The sequence below is a fragment of the Aplysia californica genome, unplaced genomic scaffold (assembly GCF_000002075.1).
Source record: "Aplysia californica isolate F4 #8 unplaced genomic scaffold, AplCal3.0 scaffold00072, whole genome shotgun sequence".
NCBI lineage: Eukaryota > Metazoa > Mollusca > Gastropoda > Aplysiida > Aplysiidae > Aplysia > Aplysia californica.
In genome coordinates, this window is record NW_004797342.1 from 1,660,376 (window position 1) to 1,678,958 (window position 18,583).

Consider the following 18,583-nt stretch of genomic DNA (forward strand, 5'->3'; position numbering starts at 1 on the left):
CATTAAAAAAACAAGTCATCTTGTGTTGTGCATACCTCGATGGTATATTAACCAAAGAAAATACAAGGGAAAAAATATTTCATGGCAGCAGCCGCACAAGGAAAAATTATTGTGGTGTGATATGCGGTGTCTTAAAAGAAAAAGATAGAGCTGGAGTCTGCTCAATAAATCAAAGGTTTGCGAGCAGCGTATGTGTTGCGCTAGAGGCTTGTAAGCAGGCTTGTGCTTTGCTTTGCCTCCCGCTCGCTACTGGGGGCAACTTCCGGTGTGTTGTGACTTTTTAATGTGCACCGGCCAAGTGCTTCGTTGTTGCATGCAAAAGGCCTCAGTTCGACACCCGTATGGGGAGAAATTTTTACCAAAACAAGCACAGCCTCTCCGTTCCTCCACGGTTCAGAGTTCATGCTCGCTGCTGCAGCAAATCAGCCGAGTGGCTTGCCAGGTTGCGAGCTGGTCCTGGGAGCCAAAGCAAATAATGTGAGCTGAGAGACTTGCCAGGCTGCGAGTAAGTCACTGGCACAAAGCAAGACAATGTGACTCATGGGACTTGCTGTGCTGCTAGCGAGATTTGAGACTTGACGCCGTCTGCTGCTCGCAAGCCTTTGAATAGTCAAGCAGACTCCAGCTCTACGCCGCGCATTGACACTGTGAGCGGGGTCTCTCTCTTCCCCCCTCTCTCTCTTTTTCTGGCGTAGGCGGCTTCCCGGATAGCAAACAGGGTGGAGAGGATGAGGGGGTCTGACACAAGTGGCTTCGTGGATTGCTAGTTGGTGTGGGCTTGAAGCTTCGGCTAGACTCAACTTATCATGCTGGTGATTTGATTTGATGATTTGACCTAGTAATTCGAGGCTTGTGACTTGAACTAGGGGCTTGCGAGCACGAGCGGGTTTGCTATTGGGGTACAGCTCCAGAAAAAGACCCATTAAAAGGGCAATAACTCTGTCATCTTAAGACTAATTTCAATAAAACTTTGAAGACCTAAAATTCATCAAGGAGACATTACATCTCTCAATAAGAAAACAAAAATCAACCATCATGTTTGAAAAATATCAAGTTTTTAAAATTTCAACCTAAAGTGAGTGAAACGTAAAACTTTGCAACTCTTTAAAAATCAGCCATACTGTTCTATTTTAAATGAAAACTTTGTGCACTGAAGAACAAATTTATACAAAAATCATATTACCAGATATACTCAGGAGGGTAATGGTTATTTAAATCTCCAGGTATTGATCATTTCTCTCTATACAAGCTTCTATACATCACTGGTAATTTTGAATAACCCTGTGGCATGTCTCTGGGTCGATTCTTTGGATGACCTGTTCAACATTGAATTCCAACAGGTTGAATTGATCACTTGTGGCTTGTTTCCATAGACTCTGGTCACCAGAAAACCCCAAAGGTAATAATTGAAAAGGCTCAAGTTTGGAAAAGTGTGGTGACCCTTCATCTGTAAATGTTCGGCTTATTAGGCATTTTCCAAACTTTTCTTGTAACCCCATCCCACTGGAGCCATGCCTCTACAACATTACACCTTCTCCTCCCCAAACTTCTCCACAACTTTCTCAGCATGGTGAGATTTCCATTTGATGTGACTGTCATGGTTTTACAGTCTTTTTCCTGAAACCAGAGCGGGTCGACCACATCCCAGTAGCAGAACACTTTAAGTAGTGACATTTTACCTATTTTTGGTTGAAATTTTGAAAATTTGATATTTTTCAAATGCATATTTACAAGCGTGATGTCTCATTTGTTCAAAGTTTTGTTGAAATTTGTGCACTGATGACCGAGTGAGTCCTCCTTTTTTAGACACCATGTCCTTGACTTGTGACGGAAAATTGCCTACATACTCACTGCAAAAATATGATTTCTCTAGATAACACTTGCACAATTTGAAAAAGCCATAAATATTGTTCATTTTAGAGAATCAAAACAAGTTCTGAAGATAACAATAATCGATAATTGGTACCACTATGATATACAGTTGAGACCCACTTTTTCTGAAAATTAATAAAAGGATCAATGACTAGCATTTTCATGACAATTAAAGTGTAACACTTTGCGTAACACTGGACATTCTGCAGGCCAAACATTTGGTCCCTTGACAGGTCACCAGGTGGAGTCGAGAATAAAGTGGAATTCACAGAAATTGAAGAAACCTCATTTTTCTATGGAGATCACTTCTTTCAAAATATTCCTTTTTGTAAGAGCATCTTTACATAAATCTAATGCAAGCAACTCAAAATCTAAAAACTACATATTATATTCAAACACTAGGAATGTAGAAAAGAACCAATTTTTTTTTAACAAACAAAATGCCTCAAAGGACTCCACTTACTTTACTTTCTGAGATTCCAAAGCCTTGTCTCCAAAGACGAATTTCTCAAAAGCTTTGGCAGTGTTGAGTGCAGCAGAAAACCAAGCATAAAAAGGCCACTTGTGGCTTTTATTGTGTTCTCTAGAATGTGGCATATCATCCTGTGAAACAGATCAAATTCCAAGTTTTTAGCAACAGCTTTCATCTCTTTAGTGAAAATGCTCCAACAAAAGTCATTTTCCTCCATTCTTAAATATAAAGATCTTTCATTTTTATTTGAGACCTTGCATGCAAGGAGTCTTAATGCTTTAACTATTTATTTATAACTTTCTGACTGGGGTAATGGTTACCTTATTTGCCAATGCATGTAAGGAAGACATGGGGTTTGATTCTCAGGCGGGGAAGTTATTTTACTGAGTATTTTCATCTTTCTCGATTCCCTCCCATCCCAGATGGGCCATGACAGGCAGAGTCGAAGCATCCCAACCCTAACAGAATCTAAACTGTGCTGATGGGGGCATTCATTATTATTAAATAAAAATATATTTTACGGAACACCATAATTTCCAACTTATAGCAACATTTTTCTTTGAAAGTTAAAAAGGATAACTTCATTTATCCATGTGGAAATTTGACTTACATAGAATGGAGAGGAAGAGTAATGACAGGAAAGCAATCAAAACAATGTCTTTCGTTCTGATCTCCACCCAGAGACCTTGTGCATGGAAACGCTAGAGTTCACAGCATACAATAGAGTAGTAGAATTTTGTCCCAACTGATGCTGGATGACACTATCGACATATCTTCATCCATGAGGTTGGCTGTCAACATAAGATTATTCATTCTGTTTGTGAGGTCCAAGGGTGAAATGAATTTTAAAAATTCAATTTGAAATATTTGATTTGCAAGATTATCTTCAAGCCATAAAGAAGTTACTTTTAGTTTACTTTGCCCATATGCAGACAGACATACAAACTTGCAAAGTTTGCTTACCACAGTAAACTTGTGCAAAGAAACTTGGTTCTCAGGAGTCGACACAACTGCAAGAGTTAAACATAATATTAGTTATACTTTGAGCTAGGGCTTGTGTACAAAGATTTTATGGCTTTGTGATAAGGATATTTGTCATGGTACTATTGTCAATACCAATTGACATGGGATGACAATACAGTCGAACCTACCTTAATGGAAACCTAAAAAAGACAGAAACCTGTCTTAACGGAATCTCCCCACTCCCCGAATGATAAATTCCTCTTTAATTACCAGTTTAAAACGGAAACTTGTAAAATGCAGAAAAGGAACAAAAAAAACCCGCTCCATGCTGAGGGTTTTTACCTGTCTAAGACGGAAAATGCTTTGCCCACTCAATCTTATCAAAGTTGGTTTCATCAGCTCTCTTAACTTTACGCTATGCCACCAGGCGAGGAAGGGGAGTAGGGGTGCAATTTGGGGGTGGATGTTACCCCATCCATGTAAGCTCTTAGCGGTGCAGATGGTCAGGGAGGTATGGGCGAGAAATCTCATCAGTGTCTGTGAAAGTGCTTGAGTGGCGCTCCAGCAAAAACACTTTCCTGGGTAGCCAGAGGCCAGAGGTGTGCAATTAGTTTGACCAGTGCCTGCTCTGCCTCCCTGATCCCAGGGTCAGTCAAGAAAAAAGTTCCTTGAATTGTTGTTACACGCATGGGATGGGTGGCATTGGTCGACTGTGCTTATTACACCAATGGGTGGGGCTAAGGGTGGAAGCAAAGAAGATGTTCAAACATTTCTGTTTTAAAGGTCAAACAATAATCCTATGAAATGCAAGCAGTGGTCGAAGTGGATAAGTAGTACTGATGCATACCATAATCAGAGTGGATACACCTTGAGAGGTGTGAAGTTTGGACACTGCTTGCTGACCGACAAGCTACCTTTTATCCCATCAGCTGGGCCTCTGAACCTCTCCCAACTGCTCCATCTCCTCCTAAATTCCCCTGTCTAAGACATAATTCTTTTCTGGCTGCCTTGCAATTCCGTCTCACACAGGTTCAACTGCAGTTCTATATATGGCACCAAAAAAAAGCAGAGGCTAATAATTTTTTTCAGGAGAAAAACTGTAATCCTTGAAACAACCAGTAACAGTTAAGCATTTAAAAATCAAACTAATATATAGTGGACTCCACTTAAACAAAAGTCTGCGGGACTGCAGGATTTTCTTTGATTTAGCAGTGTTTTCAATTTAAAGAGGATTGTTCAAATAGTGATGATTGTCAACAGAGTTGAATTGGGAATGCCATGCTTGCGGAAAATTTCACTTTTTGAAAGTTTTTTTCTCATCTACCTCGTTTGGTAACTGCAATTTGAGCTGTATCTTGTAAGCATTGTGCTTTCTTTTTGACATTGTCAGCTTGATTAATATACCGAACAGCTGCACAGAATAGATGAAAGAATAGATCAGTATACTATACAGTGCTCTGTGTTAGTCTATAGAAGTGAGAAATCCCAATGCCAATGACATCATGAAACATACTATGTGCTGTTACGTGCTCATATGTAGGGCCTAAGTTAAGCTAACTTCATAAAAAGAATAGGAAATGGCCAACTGAAGGTCACACAACAGACATACACTCATTAGCCTTGTGTCACTAGGCCTAAAAACAGTGTGTAGGACCATTGATGTGTGTGATAAAGGCAGGAACACAGGACACCCGTGATGCCTCTCTCTGGCCTGCAATCAACATACTTGCATGCTTGTGTTTCTTTCTCCTGTTTTGCTATCTTAAAGCATGTAAGATTTGAAGATTTGCATTATATACGGTTTGCTAGTGATTCTTTTCAGTTGGGAAATGTGAGCATTTGCTGATCAGTAGTTTTCGTACAAAGACAAAGAGGAAGAAAAAAATCGGGGATTTGATTTTCTTTCACTTTACAGCTGTTTTCCGATTTACAGTGTTTAGTTTAAACGGACCTCACTGCACTTTTTCATTATCAAACTATGGTCAGTTCTTCTTTGCCAAGAATAGATGAGCACAATAGACAACAATAAGAGAAGTAAAAAACACTGACCACAAACCATCCCCTGGTATCTACATAAATGGGAGAGGAAGAAAAAGAAGATATTCCTAGCAAAGTAGAAATCAGCAGTGGAAATGCAACAAATTGCAAGGAAAGACAGAGGTGTAATGCTCAATACAGCGCTCCCAAAACGAAGCCAAACTAGTTGTCTCAAATCAACAGGTACTGTTTTTTAGGGGGACTTACTATTTTCCTCCCCTACAGAAATCCAGAATTCTAGCACTGAACACACATGAGTCATCTAAGAATCAACAGATGTACGCACACAAAAGTAAAAATTAAATCTAGTTTATATTGTCTTCTCATTAACTTCGAATAATAAAAGATCAAAAGTAAATAATTTATTTTGAGCTAGACCGGCATCTAGATGCAAAAATCTGGGTCTGTATGTAATGTATAGTATAAGGTTTTACGGCGCTCGCAACTGCTAAGGTCATATGAGCGCGCGAAACACAAGTTGTTCACCTCTGTGAAAGTTCACTTCACGACTGGCTAACTAATTTACTTTAAAATGCTCTGAATCATTTTTTCAATTAGTTTGCAGAGACAGCTCGTTAGTGCTATTGGTCTGTAATTGGATGCGTGTGTGTGGTCCTTGTTTGGTTTGGGTATTGGAATGACAGTGGCGAGACGCCAAGACTCCGGAAAGGAGTGCGACCGCCACATGTCGTTGTATATGTATAATAGCAGTGTGAGTGTTTCTGAGGGTAAGTGTCTAATGATTTGGTTGTGGATGTCATCCGGTCCCAGGGCTGTATCGCCCAGGTCCGAGATGCACGATGTTAGTTCGTCTATTGTGAAGTCTGCGTTGTAGGTTTCATTGTTGTTTGAGTGGAAGTTTAGGTGTTGTTTTTCTCTGTTAGTTTTGATGTTTTGAAAAGTGGTGTTGTAGTTTGCTTGGGATGAGTTTTTGGCTAGAGATGTAGCTATTGTGTTTGCAATGTCTACTTGTGTTTCAGGTGTTGTTCCATCCGGCCTCTGGACGTGCCGAATGGTGTCTGTGCGTCTACCTAAGAATTTTTTAGCAATTTGGAAAACTTGGTTGAGTGGCTCTGTTTCTGTAAGTTGGGGATTTATCATTTAAGAGACAGATGTTATTTTTGAAATAAAAAGTTTTCTATTATTTTTCCTTTCTGGTATATAGGTTTGTCTCCCCAAAGGGGCTGTGGGCATTGAAATCACCTAGCAAAATAAAAGGTTTTGGGAGCTGAGATTTTAAGTCATTTAGTTGGGTTATTTTGAGGGGGTAAGTTGGTGGGATGTAAACTGAGCAGATCGTGATTGGTCTGTGCAGGGTGACCCGTACGGCAATAGCCTGGAGGGTCGTCTTAAGATGTATTTGTCTGTGGAGTGTGTGGTTGTCGGTGTAGATGGTGGTACCACCGGAAGCAATCTGGTTCTCCGTGTGAATGTGATGGTACGCAGTAAATCCTCTTAAGTCTATGGTTGAAGCCGGGAGCGAATTTTGTTTCTTGAATACAGGCCACCCATGGGCACAGTGTGGCCTGTAAATGTTGCAATTCTGCAATGGAAGGTCGGATTCCGCCGGCATTCCATTGCAGGACCGCCATTATGAATTTTTACTTTTTGATTTGGAGCACTTAGGCCCCGGCTTCGAAGAAACACTCTGACTCCTCCTTACGGGGGAGGCAGAGTATTTTCTAGGTTGCCGTCCTGGATTGGACGGCGGTCTAGTGGGGGATTTGGAGGAGTGAAAGACTCCGCCCCTCCCCGGGTCAGGCCGGGGAGGGGGGTCGGAGCTGTCTTCCTCCATAGGCAGGGGTTTGTCTGCTGGAGGGGTAGGGGGAGGTGGAGCAGACCGAGGGGGCTGGGAAAGGGGGGGAGGGGGCTGGGGGGAGGATAGAAGGCCCATCTCACACTCCATCAGAGGGATGGGCTGTGAGGTGGAAGAAGAAGAAATGATAGAAGAGGGGTGAGGGGGAGAAGAGGGGGCGGAGGAAGAGTCCTCCCCGTCCTCCCCTAGAACCTCATAGCTGTTAGAGAGTGGCACCTCAAAGAGGGGTGCCACAGGGATAGTAGCAGGCTTTTTATTTTTGGTGATCTTTGGCACAGAGACTTGCCTGTTGACCGCGGGCTTTGAGAGGTCGGCAGTAGAATTACTTACCGACCTCGTGACCATCTGGGTTGCCTTTGAATATGACCGGCCAATGACTGGGGTTGTGATTGGCGGGCAGACAACCTTACGGGCCTCCTGGAAGGAGCAGCCATTTCGCGCCTTGTATTCCTGGATGGCGCGTTCTTGGAGCCAAGTCGGGCACTCCTTGCTGAAAGCTGTGTGCTGGCCATGGCAATTGGGGCAACAAGGACTAGCCTTGCATTCCTTCTCAGGATGCCCGGTCTTGCCACAGCGAGGACACACAGCTGCGTGACGGCACCGTGACTGGCTATGGCCGAACTTCTGACACTTGAAACAGCGCAGAGGGTTCGGCACATAGGGTCGTACGTCGAGTACCAAGTAAGATGCCCGAACGGTGGCTGGAGGGCGACACGATTCGAATGTTAGGACAATCGTGTTCGTCTCGATAGTAGTCTCCCCCCGCCGAAGAGTAATCTGGCGGGCTTCGACCACTCCCTCACAGTGCTCCACAATCTCTTCCATGGAGCAGCCTTTCAGCTCATGGCTGCGGACCACGCCCTTCGAGCGGTTAAATTTTTGGTAGTGCTCTGACTTACATTGAATACTGCCGAAGGTCGTGGTATCCAGGAGTTTGGTCACTTCGATCTCGGTTGCGCACTTGACAAGGAGTGCACCACAGGAAAGTTTCTGTACACATGTGGGAATGTATCCCAGAACTTTCCGTAGTGCATCTCCTGTCTTAAAGAGGTTGAGATCGGTAATTCTTCTCTGTGCGTCTTTGGTACTGGAGATGGCCACGTACGGTTGCCTCAGAAACTCCTTGGGAGGAGGGAGGAAAGAGGCATCGGTAAAGGTCCTTTTACCATTTTTTGAGTTTTTGCTCGGCTCGGCGGCCGCACCCGCTTCCGTGAGCCGAGACTTTTTTACGTAGGGAGCTGGGGAAGGGTCTTTTTGGTTTTTTGAATCCATAAGAGTTTTCTATTTGATTCGACTCCGGGGCTCCCCGCCTGCCACGGAGCCCAACAAGGGGACACATAGCTCGGATAACCAGAGCTGTGCCAGGGCTACCCCGGAGCTATACTCTCAACGAGAAAGTACGAGACCCTCCCGTCAAGATTGACCCAGGGATTGATGGGGTTTCAGCTCTCAACCGATTGAGTGGCATGGGCCGTGCCACCCTCCCATCTAAGAGGAAAACCTGGGCCAAAGAGGTGTGTTGGCGAGGGACAGTCCGTGGACTGATCTCACCTCAACCGCCAGGTACCCGGTTTCCCTCCGCACGGGTCGCACCTCACGGTCAACGAGGCGCCCACTCTGTGGGATGGGTGACCTCTCTTTTTTCTGCACTTGAGGTCAGCGGTGGGAGAAAAGATAGAAGAAGAAAGAAAGAAGGAAGGAGAAGAGGAAGATACACCAAAGTGAGTGTCGCACACGGATCCCAGAGGGTTGGGGTCCTTGTGCGACACTCCGCCTTTGAAGGGGTTGCACCTTCTGCAGACGAAGCAGTGGGTCTATTTATATCCCCCCGACCCACTGGGGGTGAATCTGGGTCTCCCCTAGTGTCTCCAGACAAAAGTCAGTAGCCTTTTCTATTGCACTCCCAACACAACTTCTAGACATAATGGAACTAACAGAGTTCTGTTGATATAAAACTGAGTTAGCCTCAAGTCCAGACTTTTCAATAAACTTTGCTTTGCTTTCAGTCAGTAAAACAACGCAGTGACTGAGCAAATATTGAAACCCGACTTTTTCACGAAGTACCATTTTGTTCTTCATTTATTCTGTAAGAATACAAAGCTGCTGAAGCCACCTAACCTTCTGACAACCAAGGTCCTTTCACAGTCGCTATCCACCACTGTGCTAACTTTGTCTCTCCCAATGTTTAATCGTATCAGCACAGTGACAGCTGTATTAAACCACTGCAGTCATCTAAATAACACATTCAGTTAGTTCTGCCTTACGTTGAATCATTTTCCCCAGAGAATAGGCTTCACTTGCTTGAAGTTCCCAAGCAGGAAACTTTGCTTTGCACTTGGCCTCCAACAGAGCTAGCACCATAAAGTGATCCAGTGTTTTTGGGCAGGAAAATGGTATCTGGTGCTGCAGGAAAAACAAAACTTTTTACATCAGTCGAAAAGGAAACTTCAATCAGAGAAGGTAATGAACATAATCTCTAATTTGATTGCTTTTACTTACTTAATATTTTTATCTTAGAAAAACCAAACTGACAGACTGAAAACACATAAATAGAAAGGAATAAAGCAGGTCACACTATTTTAAGGGTGAACTCAAACCATCAGCTGTACTGAAGAAAATGGATTTCATAATCTAAGCATGAACATACAGGAGCAATGTAAAAATGAAAAAAAAAACCATGCATGAGCTAAAGGTGACTTAAGATATTTTTTTCACACGGCCGGGGGGAATAGTCATTAGTATAGGCAATTGTCTTGGACAAGTGGCTGTTAAGGCAGGATCAACTGAATTTGGAAATACGGTCGAACCTGCTCTAACAGCCACCTGGATAAGATAATCACCTGTACAAACTGCCTGATTTTCTCCCTTACGTATTTTTTACATTGTAACGACATTGTGTAAGACGGTAGTCTGTCTCAGATGGCCATTTTATTCCTAAACAATGGGGGGCCATGACACTTCCGACAGTATATATATATATAAAAAGCAAAAAATAAGCACTGGGTATTGACATATGCCTCTAGAAAATTTAAGACATGTTTGCGGTGTGCCCTCATTCACAATCATTTCAAAAGAATAGGCAGAAAAGTGCTCCCAAAATGGCTTCACAGATAAGCTTCTTATTGATGTCAAATAAGTGGTCTTAAAAAAAATGTCAAAATCTTATACGTTTTAAAAAAGACTGAAGACATGAAAGAATAACTTAATCATCAGGACTGAGATGTTAAGTTCAACAGAGTATAAACAGTTTGCTTTCGGTGCAGCTGTGTCCTCTAACTCTACACTGCTGCAATTTAAGTCATACACAATATGCGTTACAAATCGATGGAATCAGCCACTAGTCAAGTTTTGGTCATGTGGAGTTATTGGTATCATCTGAAAGCTTGTTGATTTGTCTTGCTTTAGATGAAAAAAATACCGATCTCTCTAGAATAGAAGTTGAGATGTTTGCCACGGCGTCACTTTTCGCCCAATTCTGTTACCTTTAGCTAGCGTGACTCAGCAGCCCGCCAGAGCTCCCTGGCTCGGGGTCACAGGGTTAATGAGCCCTGAAGCGACTTTGCCGGTGTCAGTTAAGAAGTTCCCATTTTTGTCTAAGTTTGAAACGATATAACTTCTTCCCCATTTCACACAGTGAACCATTACGCGGATGTACTAAAAGCTCAATGTCTTGAGATTTATTCTGCGTTTGAATGGATAATTTCAGTGCCTTAGTTTTCGTTCTAGACAAGTGTCTGTAGAGTACCCAATTTGTCCTATTTTAGTTACATACTTATGAATTAATGATTGCTTATTTTAAAACGGCACAACAGATCTCTCCAAAATCTGTGTTAAACAGACTACGAATATCATGTCTTTTTCCATGAGAAATCTTAAATCTGCGCGAGTAGGAATAGTCAAGTTATAAGAGAAGAAAAATGCACATCTGCATTTTTTAACTAAAGACATTCAGCATCAGCTTTTATTCTACCATTAAACAAGAGAAAGTTACTCTGCGTTTGTTCATGAATCATGCTGTGTCTGTGGCAGCCTGCATACAACTAAAAAAGATATATTATGCGATTTAAAAAAAATACAAAACTGTGTTAATACATGGGTAGAGATGCACTACTTATATGGAAAAAAAATAACGACAGCTAACACATTCATTCTCAGTTTTTGTGTCAGACATCTGCGCTGACACTTATGAATGTAAAGAAATCGGAACATTGTCAGTTATTGCAAATGGTCATAGCAACGAAAATAAAAGCTGGAAAAGTCTGGTGCTGATTCAGTGTCACTGAAAAGCTAGACATTATTCTTATAACACAATTACAAGAAGTCCTTCCTTCCTTACTTCCTTCCTCTGGCTGGCCTCCGTTAGGAGGGCGGCAGTCTGCCGTAGGCAGACAGGTAAGAGGCAACCTCATGTGGCCTCGTCCAGAGTTCATCCGGGCCCGGTTATGCATTGTTCTCCATAAGTGGGCCTTGAAGTGCTTCCCTCCACTCATACAGTGCGTGCTGCAGGTCGTCAGGACTTGTCCACACGCCAGACAGGAATCATTGGGAGCGGAGCCTATTGCATGGAGGTATGCCTGGAGGATGGGGCTCTTCGCGTTGCATCTTAGCTGCGATAACACTGTTCTCTGTCTGATGGTTAGGTCTCTCTTTGTCTCTCTCCTGTGGTGGCTTCACCTTTCCCCCCTTTCGTGCACTCCTGCTTTCTCCCATGCATGGGCAATGATGTAACGCGAGATGCACGAGCTTGCTGAAACAATATTGACAGGAGGGTTGGACTGGTCGAGGCGGCCTCCCTTGTTGGTCAGGGTGTCAGCTCTGTCGTTTTCATGGATGTCGCAATGTCCTGGTATCCATTGTATCTGAAAGTGTCCGTGGATTTCACAGCAGTGGCAAATAGTGGTCCACATTTTGTCCTCTATCTCAGTACGAACAGCACTCACTCCGGACATTAAGTGTTGAACAACTGACTGGGAGTCTGTGAAGATGTGGATTCTTTGAAAACGCGGTTGTTATTCGAGCCATTGCAGTGCCCGGAGCAGGGCAGTAGTTTCAGCTCGGTAGCTGCTTCCATGTAGTCCCGCGGGCACGGTTACGCATGTTTCCTCCCCAGAAGATTTATCTAGACACCAGTATCCTCCTCCACATAACCTGTAGCCGTCAGTGGCATGGCCGTCAGTGAAGATATCGAGGTCGGACGTAAGCAATTGGCATACGGTCTCGAAAGCTGCATCACGTCGCATATTAGGTGGATCTGTTTTTGTTGTAGACACTGCAAGTTTGGAATTGATTGTGAGGTTGCAGGGGGTCTTCCACGGGGGAGTTGTACTCACTGGCCGTAGGGGTTCTCGGATTAGATGTTCTAGTCCCGCGTTATCAGAGCTGTCTGCCCACTTCCCTCCAACTGTTGATGGACTTTAAGCGTATTTTTGATGTTCTTTCAGCTGAGGTACGGATCGGGTTGTCTTCTGAGACTCTTCTTGCTCTCTCATATGCCACAGCAGTTGCAATGTTAGACTTAACCTCAAGTGGGATGAAGCCAGCTTCGTTTGTGAGCAGCATTGCATTTGAGTCTCTCATATACCTGGTAATTATTCTGGCTGACGAGTTTTGAATAACATTTAAGGTCTCGCAATTTGTTTTGGCCGTTGCTGGGTACCAGGCTGCGTGGGCATACTGGATGGCTGATCCGATGTACGCGATGTACACCATCCATAGATCCTCTTTGCTGCATCCCCAATCTGTGCCCGAGAGCCTGCGGATGAGATTGACTCGTGGGGCCAGTTTTTTCTTTAAATTTCTTGATATGTTCTTTAAATGTTAACTTGCTATCAAAGGTCATGCCAAGGAAGGTAGGTGTTTTGTTATAGGGCACCTCCTTGTCTCTCATTGTAAGCTGGGTACGCCAGGACATTTCACTGTTCCATATCATGAAAAAAGAGTATTCGCATTTCGCCACGTTAATTTCCATCTTCCCTGAACAATCGTGGCGGCAGTGTCAAGATTTTCAAGGGATGCCCATATTGCCAGGTCGTCTGCAAAGCAGCTGGTTTGGTGCCTATGGGTAGGTCATCTTCGATGTCGTTGATGTACGTGAGGAACAGAAGTGGTGATAATATTCCGCCTTGAGGGACGCCAGCAAGGAAGCGATAGTCGCGACTTTCTTGTCCAGTAAAACGAACTCTGGACCTTCTGACATCTAGATAGGCCTTGATCTGTTGTTGTAGACAGGTGGGCATTCCTAAGGCGTTTATCTTGTAGAGGAGTCCAGTAAGCCACACCTTGTCAAAGGCTCTTGAAAAGTCTATTAGACAGAGTATGGTTCTCTTTGCTTTATGTCTTGGTCCAGAGTTGTCCTGAAGGTTGTCGCCTATGTGTTGCGTTATACTGGCGATCTGGTCCTCTGTGCCACCGGTACGCTGTGGTCGAAAACCCGCTTGCATGGGGAAGAGGTGGAAGTTGCATGGAGCGAAATCGGGTGAATAGGGCGGGTGTTCCAGTACTTCCGACAAGTAGCCCCCAAGGAACTTTTTTCAGCCTACCTAGCTGCAGTAACCAGCGCAGAAATCCTAACCTCCCACAGACACTTTTTGATGTAGTGTTTCAAAAAAAAAAAAAGAATACATTTTGACACAGACCAGCACATTACAATTGGCGTTTTTACCATGTCCTCCTTTGCCCATGTGTACCAGACCACTGAGCCCGTGTACGACCAGACCTGGGGGCTGCCTGTTCTCACCGTGAAAGGAAGAGAAAAACACTGCAACGTGGAGAAAAGAAAAATACTCAGGTCAGTGGGGTGAAAACAAAAAAATAAATAAAGAGTAGTAGTAGTAGTATAGGGTTTTACGGCGCTCGCAACTGCGTAAGGTCATATGAGCGCACGAAACACAAGTTGTTTACTTTCGCAAAAGTTCACTGCACGATTGGTTAACTATTAGACTTTAAAATGCTAAAATATTAAAATTCAGTGTAAATATTTTGCGATTTAAAACAACTCTTATAAGTAGCAATAAAAATTTTAGATGGTACGATTTCACTTTACAATTAGCCATAAAGGCCAATGGCCTTCATAAAATTCGAAATTTTGCTGGGACCAACGACGGAAAAAATGTCTTGCAATTTCTTGCATTTATAATATTTCCTTCGGATCTCTCCAAAGTCTAGACATTCGGTTAAGATGAGTCTAATGGTAAAATCTGTGTCGCACCCGACACAGAAAGGTTTCTCATCTCCCTGTAGGAGGTATTTGTGGGTCAGGGCCATGTGCCCCATGCGCAATCGAGTAAAAATGACTTCGTCTCTTCTGGAGAGGTCCGAAGTATTTCGCTGTTCTAGTTTGGGTTTTATAACATATAGTTTATTGTTTTTCTGCTTTTCCCAGTGGCTCTCCCACAGACTGGAGGTGTACTTTTTGAATTTATTTCTAAAGTCAGTCTGAGGGAGAGTGTTTGTCGTTGATCCCAGCAGAAGGGATGAGGCTTTCTTCGCCAGGTCGTCTACCTGCTCGTTTCTTCGGATGCCCACATGGCTAGGTATCCATGCGAACATGATGCTTTTTCCTGTTTCGGATAGTGTATGAATTTTCTGTTGTAGCGTAACTATTTTTGGATGTAGGAGTGTGTAGTTTGTGAGTGAGGTGATGCAAGACAGAGAGTCAGAGAAGATAAGGAAAGATTTGTTAGGAGAGTTTTCTACGGAGTCCAGTGCCATGTCAATGGCAGTGGCCTCCGCAGAGAAAATGGAGGCTTCAGGATGGAGTCTCCTCTGGTGTGTACTGTTGGAAGATAGGGTTGCGGCGCCCACTTCATTGTCTTTTTTGGAGCATTCTGTGAAGATGAGCTCTGCACCGGGGTATTTATCTATTAGTTTTTTGTATTTTGCTTTAAAAGTTTTGGTGGTTGTGCTTTCTTTGTTGTGTGTGGTCAGCTGTAAATCTACTTTTGCCTTGGTGAGGTGCCACGGAGGGAGGTTGGGGAAAAGAATTTGTTGGATGTCTTGTTTGGAAAAGTGTAAGTTTTTGAGGTCCTCAAGGATTCTGAGGCCGAAGGGTTTGATGAGTTTTTCGTTGTTTTGGAATTTGTTTATGGTTTCTGGGTTTGTTTTAAAAATGCTGTTGTGCGCTGGATTTTCCGGTGTTGAGCTCTGTTTTACTACGTATTATAGTGAGAGTTGTGTGCGTCTTAGTGAGAGTGGTGGTATGTTGGCCTCTGCCTGGAGGCTCTCCACCGGAGAAGTGCGGAAAGCCCCCAGAGCGAGGCGGAGTCCTTGGTTTTGTATTGGGTCTAGCATTTTTAAGATGTGTGGTTTTGCCGATCCGTAGACCTGACAGCCGTAGTCAAGTCTGGACTGGACAAGGGAGATGTACAAGTGGAGAAGGTGTTTTGAGCCCTCGCCCCACTCGGGATGCGATAGAATTTTCAAAGCGTTTAGCACTTTCTGGCACCTCACACAAAGGTCTTTGATGTGTGGTATGAATGTGAGTTTTTTGTCGAAAATGACGCCGAGGAAACGAGCTTGGTCCTGGACAGGAATCCTTTCCCTGTATAGTGTCAAATCCGGCTGCAGCACATGTCTGCCTGTTCGGCAGAAGTGTACTGCAACCGTCTTTGACGGGGAGAACTTGAAACCGTTATTGTTTGCCCACGTTTCGAGTTTGTGCAGCTGCGTTTGCAGCTGCCTTTCCATAGATCTCAAATGAGGATTTTTCGAACGGCAGCATATCAAAAGGTGGTCAACGTATAACGAGCTGTCTATGCTGTTTTGGAGGGTTTTTACTATGGAATTTATTTTAATTTCGAGTAGGAGAGGAGAAAGGATCAAAGTCAGAATGTGGCTGCCTAAGGGCAAGGAGCCTTATGAAGTAGGAAAAACAGTCACATACATGTGTATGTAAAATAAATCAGCTGCACTGCAGGTTGAAGAACCAGCATTTGATCACTCTTGAGATATTATGGCAGGGGAACTCGAAGAAGAAGTGAGGTGAAGCAAAACAAAGACTAATGACGAGATGGATTCAGATACAGCCATGCACAAATAACAGCAGCCAAATAAGAAGAAAAGCAAAGGAAATGGTTATTTGACACAAAATGAATTGAACAACTTGCTAACTATAAACAAACACAAATAGTTTAAGGAGAGATTTACTGAAAACATTTTTCATCTTCAGGTGTTCATACAGTACTCATTAGCTTGGTCACATTCTCAAGTGGGTTGCTTTCAACAGTTTTGATTGCGAACAAAATGTGATCAATTTTCTGAGAATGCTTACTCAACAACAGATTAACATAGGTAAACAAAGGTATATACAACTAATTCAGTTATTGGTAAGAGAGAAAGTGACGAAAATTTCAACATTTCAGAGAGATACCAATTCGTCGTCCATATCAAAAAAGGGCGTAAGGGCATTTTTCGCATTTTTCAGGAGAGCGTTTTAAAGTTTTGGACACTTTTTAAGTTCTTGCTGTGGCGTCACCATTTGCTTTTCCGTTTAAATTTTTGGCAAGATAGTACAACCACCGATTTATCATTCCCTATAATGGTTATAGATATTGCGTCATCAGTTTTTTAAGAAATGGTCTAAAATAGCTGATACGCCTGTTTGTGAGAACATAATTATGTCCGTAAAGACACAAGATTGACAATACGCCACATTGTTTGGTAATAGAATAAAAGAGAAAAGGGATTTTTTTCTTGATTATTGAACAGGTTTATCAACTGAATATGTCAAATTGATCTATTTTCGGGGGGGAAAAGCAACGAGGAAAAGAAAATGAAACAGATTTGGGGTCTCCATGACATGAAATGTAAATAACTTAAAGAGTTAAGCTGTCTTACTTGTCTTCAAGGTATTTTAAGAATTTGCACAATACAATGAGTATAAAATTACTAGTACTGCACAGATCCTTTCATTCAGGACTGCGCACCATCCTTAGACAACAAGAATATTAGTAGAAAGATAAATTCTGAGCATGTGTAATGAATTTGTGTAATACCTTATAAACGTTTTAGCCCATAATACTTTGTTTATCAATGAAATATTGTGCAAGAGTTTGTTAAGAAAGATTAAAATTATCTGGAAAGGCACTTCAATGCGAAAACACAGTGCAAGTGGTAACCTGTCATAAGATAAATGTGGCAGAGTTAGAAGAACATTGTGTGTTCCACCAGTCTGTTGAAAAGTGTACTTGGCTTTAGGGAGTTTTTTTAGGCTGTTCAATGGAACGTCTTTGACTTGATTTTTCTGGGGCTTAAAGATCACTGTTTGGTACTGTAGGTTTGTAGGAAATAAATAGTTATTGAATAGTCTCTGTTGAGTCTGTTCCATAATATCACTTCAGTTTATGATTATATTGCAGCTGAAAGCATCTTCTTTAAGTTTTCTTACTTTGGCTTTTCCGTGGATACTATTGTTCAGCCTTTGTTTTGTCTCCTCTTCAGTTAAGGCATGAGTGCAAGTCCTTCTTCTAACTCGAGTAACCTACAGTAGTGATGTGAGTCAAAAGCGGGGAACCTCGCAATATGAGCATTAATAAGGGTGGGAAGTTTTTCATCTCTTTCTTTGACAATTGCTGGGCATCATCATCCTCTTTTTTCTACTTCAATAGTTTCAGCTGATGTTGTCTTATAGATGGTGGAATTCCATCGACAGTCAAGTAATATGTATTGGTCTTCTGTTGGTGAGAACAGCTTGTCCCTTTCATAGATTCAGAGCAGTCAGTGTGACCAACAACGAACTCACTTTATAGATAATTGTCTTCAAGTCTGTAATATTGCTGGAACATTTCCTCGTGCGTTTCAATAGTGTGACAGCTTCAACCATATTTCTCATAGCTTTCAAATTCATACCTGTCTCAAATCTTGTGCGCGCCAAAATGTGTTGCCGTTATAGGGCTAAGGAACTCCTCTCCAAAATGTCCTTTGTGGTTAGCTTCTTTATACTTATTGGACTGTGGACCTTTCTGAACAGTCACTTCTTTGACAGCACCTTCTGTCATGAAATTTTCAGGTTGAGTCCAACGACAACAGAGCTATTCTCTTCTGGCTTTATCCGTTTTCTACTCACGATGCTATGTGGTTCTGCTTAAAGACTACCATGAGCCTGTTTCTTCCACAAAGTGACAGTATGTATAGCACAGGAGCAATACACACCTTAAACAAGCTGCAAATTATCCTTCTTGCATGACACAGAAACCAGGTTGGAAAGACGGGTCAGCATCTAAATCGTCAATATAATCAGAACTTTCTGCAATACCACATCTTTGGGGACGCATGGACCTAATTAAAACTTTTACTTGTAGAAAATATTTTAAAAAGTGAATGTTTATAAGCTTACAAATGAGCTAAGATACTATCACTATAAGGGTACATGAACACCAAACGCTGAAAGCAAGGATGAAATTTAAAGCACAGGTTCCAAAAACAAC

At 42.6% G+C, this 18,583-nt stretch overlaps 1 protein-coding gene across 2 annotated transcripts in view; it reads right to left on the reverse strand.

Annotated features, from left to right (window-relative positions):
- LOC101851631 overlaps positions 1–18,583 on the reverse strand; it is a 96,026-nt gene that overhangs the window by 12,661 nt on the left and 64,782 nt on the right. The window contains exons 14-17 of one of the 2 annotated variants that reach the window (XM_005093935.3): positions 13,822–13,917; positions 9,425–9,563; positions 3,308–3,354; positions 2,336–2,475 (exon numbers count right to left, since the gene is read on the reverse strand). In XM_005093935.3, the coding sequence (XP_005093992.2) occupies positions 2,336–2,475; positions 3,308–3,354; positions 9,425–9,563; positions 13,822–13,917 (422 nt within the window). The remainder of the gene's footprint in view (positions 1–2,335; positions 2,476–3,307; positions 3,355–9,424; positions 9,564–13,821; positions 13,918–18,583) is intronic. The other variant, XM_035968651.1, reaches the window with a different exon arrangement.